The sequence below is a fragment of the Anser brachyrhynchus genome, assembly GCF_964034855.1.
Source record: "Anser brachyrhynchus genome assembly, chromosome: 4".
Lineage (NCBI taxonomy): Eukaryota > Metazoa > Chordata > Aves > Anseriformes > Anatidae > Anser > Anser brachyrhynchus.
In genome coordinates, this window is record NC_137698.1 from 20,987,172 (window position 1) to 20,990,965 (window position 3,794).

Consider the following 3,794-nt stretch of genomic DNA (forward strand, 5'->3'; position numbering starts at 1 on the left):
GAGAGGATAAAGAACCTGTCCCAAAGTTATTTCTAGAAGAACTCAAAAGTCTTACAACCCAAAAAAGAACATGAACCACTAAACACACATCAAACAAGTGCATTTGTGGAGGCGGTCGATGGAGGAGGGCACGCTGGCAGGTGTTTGTTGTAAGCAACTTGGTGGAGAAGAGCAAGACTGAACCTAGAAAGCACGTGAACAGGACTCTCGACTGACACAGATTTGAAATTAGTGCCTAGGTGTTTCTAACAGTTAAACCCCAATAAATTGTTTGCTTGCTATAAAAGTAAAGTTGAAGTAGAAAGAAAGTTTTGAACATAGGGCTTGCACATTTTCTGTCACCAGAAATACCACGTGTATGTCCGACAGAAAGCCTACACACCAGGTCTTACAGCCCTGTTAACAGCTAAAATGCTCCTGTAACATATGACAGAACATAGCTAATCCTTGCATCTCAAAATAGTTATATAGAATAGATAAGAGGTTACTTTCTAAACTTTCCAAAGGGAAAGCTGCAGAAAGATATGGCTAAATAAAACCACGAGACTGTAAGAACCAGGCCCTGTACACAGGCTGAATCCTGTCTCTCATTGCAGCAACAAGAACAGAAGATTGTACTGTCATAAACAAGTAACTAGACTCTGTTTTCTTTACATGTTAATCATAGTAGTTATAGGAAACCAATTGCATTGCTATCATTTTGTCATGCAATTAATGTTGTGCAAATAGCAAAGATGTATTTATTTGAATGTTATTCTGCATATACTCCTCAACTCTGTAACATCTTCTAATCATCCCATAGGCTAATTGGCATTTTTTTCTAGCAAAAAGATAATGCATATGAATTCACACTGTTAATAGCCCCTTTTCCTGCTGTTTTTGTAATATATATGCTATCTATATTTTGGGAGGCTCATAAATGGGAGAAAATACTGTATCTGAAAAGTTCCAACAGATTTCCTGCTAAATTAAAATGAAATATTCATTTGTTAGTTATCCACACGCTTTTCCCATATTCATCTTCATTTTCATTGAAAATGGAAAGCTAAAAGATAAGAAAATTGTACATAGCATTAGACAGATGCATGAAACAGTGGTTAAGAGCAAGCATCAAGTCCTTATCCCTACCTGCGTCCAGCCTTCCTTTATCTCCAGTTATGGGCCGCTGCTCATAAGTTCAGTACTGACTAACACTACATTGTATAAAACAACAGTATTGTATTCCCATTACAGGTTTTATAAGAAATCATCTATGAAAACTATCTTCAGTGTACAGAACAGAAAAAAGGTCAATTTAAAATATTATCATAATACTTACGGCAATTTGTCTCCATTACTGGGAAGGAAAGCTTTGCCCAAATTTTTCTTTGATTCTGCCAATCTATAGCGTCTCCTTAGCTGAACAGGGTTTGAGTAGGCTTCACCATCGAAAATCCTCAGGAACTGAGGCTCAAAATAACCTGCTTGAAGAGCTGACAATGTTTTGGAACCCCCAGGTAACATCTGTTTGTTCTTGCTCGCAGCTTCATTAAAAGGGCCTTTAAAAAAGTAAGCACTGTAAATAACCATTTGATGTTAGTGCTTCCCTTAGACTACATTAAAAAATAAGGCTTGGATCTGGGTGGGTGGGTGGCAGAAAGAATGTACTACAGAGCATTTCCTTCATATATCATACATGTATATTGTATGATTTATACCATATAATATACATTGTGTCTGAAACGTATTCACAGCACCCACTTTTAGTTTTCCAGCACCTACTTTTGCTTTACAGGCAACTGAGGGAGGTCAGTTACTCCAGACTACAGTTCAGAACTAGAGCTGATAAGTATTTGTGAGTAATACATCAGGGGTGTATCTCTCCCTCCGATTACAGACCAGGTCAACTTCCTGCTGGGTTTTGAATCCCCCGCAGCTCAATGTGGTAGAAGTGATGAGACAGCCAGGGTTTTGGCAGACACACTCACTGATAGAGCATTACAGCAAAAGCACCCGAACTGAGAAGCGAGGATTATTCTGCATTATCACTTCAAAGCAGCAACCTCTGTCACCTTACTAAGTTCAACAATTATCTTTTTCAATGTGTATTCACATTGAAGAATGAAAGGAGAATGTTCCCCAAAAAAGACAGGACGGGGAGCCTCACACTCATGAGTGAGACCAGAACAGAATAAACAAACAAACATTAAATTACAACACTAAATTAAAAATAATAACAATGTAATTGTAAATAACAGAAGACCTGCTGAAAGAGCACATAAAAAACACTGTTGTTTTACGCAAGACCAGGAAAATACTTGTAACTTGCATGAAAATAATATTTAAAAGAAATGGTAAATAAAACAATGTTAAATAAACGTTATTTTTATGAATCTATTATGCATACATATTTTTCAGTTTTACTCGATTTTTCCTTTCTTTGCTACATTCTTTCTTTCCAGCATATCAAGCCTTTCTGACCTAAGCAAAGAATATGTATGAAAAATCAGTTGCTTCTAATAAAAAAAAAAAAAAGAGAGAGAGAAAAAACAGCAATTCTGAAAGTAGTTAGACACTGGAGGGGATCTCTATTGCTCAATACTGATTAAAATTAAATGCACTTACGCATATAATGTGATACATATTTATCTCCAATGGTAACATAACCCATTTCACTGAAGAGGCCAATCCTCTCCATATCACTTTTTCCTTCCGCAGGCATGGCTGGATCTGTGTGACAGTGTACTGCACTGAAAAGGTAGAAGTATCCTTGTTTATTTGTGCTACTGCAAAAGCCTATAAGCAGTCAACACCTGTAAAAAAAAATAAGTAAAATGCAATAAGTTTTGGCTAAAAATGTTAGCAATAAATGTAATCTGAAGAAAAGTCATCTACAATGTGATTGACAGTTTTAGTGCTTAAAGGACAAACAGACTACATGGGATTTAGAGACCATTATATTGCCTTTGTTAAACAAACTTGAAACAGGAGCAACAAGAGAAATCCAAATGCATTTTTAATACAACTCTTACTGAATATACTCACTTTATAACTGTTACCTTCCAAGTGCTAAGATCAGAGGTTTTGTGGTATTAATAGCTAGCAGTGAAACACGCCAAGCAGCCTCCTTCACCTTGTGGGTCATCTCTAGCTATGGTTTTCAGGCACTTTTAATTAATGGTACAGCAGGATATCATATGGACAAGTCTGAGACAAAACACATCGGTGGAATTTTGGAAGCCCTCTAACTGCAGTCCAAGGCCTGGTCATGGTGAATATCTGCAATTCCTTCTTGATTTCTGTGCAAAGATTTATAGCAAACGTTTGTTTTTTCCTCACCGCCACCCTCATATGAGCCTGACAGCAGGAAGGGAGATGCCAAGCCCGCAGGTCTGAGGAGCTGGGGGCCTCAGCAGAGACCAGGCCAGGCACGAGGATGACGAGGGCTCTGGCTAGCAGAAACGTCAACCATGACGAGGCCGAGCAAGACCTGCCTCGAGGTGGAAGCTTATAACATGTGCTCGGTTCACCAGGAGTGGAAATTAAGATAGACAAAATCGGTTAATCGGTTAGAAAAACTGCTCCTGGAAAGTCATGAAATGTAAGAATTGATGGAAAAAAATCAACGGTACGCGGGATATTAAACAAATAGCTCAGGTATACAGCTTGAAGAAAGTTAAACCAGTAGGATGGAATAGGGATTAAATTTAACGTAGATCAAGTCTGATACCGGTATTAACCATGGGGACAAGGGTAAGATGGAAGAGGTAAGCATGGAAATAACCAAGGCAGCAGAAAACTCAAGAGATTAATAC

The 3,794-nt window shown here is 38.0% G+C and overlaps 1 protein-coding gene across 14 annotated transcripts in view; it reads right to left on the reverse strand.

Moving 5' to 3' along the window:
* The window catches only part of CFAP96 (cilia and flagella associated protein 96), a 92,331-nt gene that overhangs the window by 88,235 nt on the left and 302 nt on the right, over window positions 1-3,794 (reverse strand). For 7 of the 14 annotated variants that reach the window (XR_013950940.1, XM_080591367.1, XM_080591375.1 and 4 more), the window contains exons 1-3: window positions 3,039-3,150; window positions 2,605-2,729; window positions 1,319-1,538 (exon numbers count right to left, since the gene is read on the reverse strand). Coding sequence is in view for 13 of the 14 variants with exons in the window: in XM_080591367.1 (XP_080447493.1) it covers window positions 1,319-1,538; window positions 2,605-2,729; window positions 3,039-3,124 (431 nt within the window). In the remaining variant the exon portion in view is untranslated. Of the gene's footprint in view, window positions 1-1,318; window positions 1,539-2,604; window positions 2,793-3,024; window positions 3,159-3,794 lie in introns of those variants that run through there. The other 7 variants (XM_080591379.1, XM_080591370.1, XM_080591371.1 and 4 more) reach the window with 5 other exon arrangements.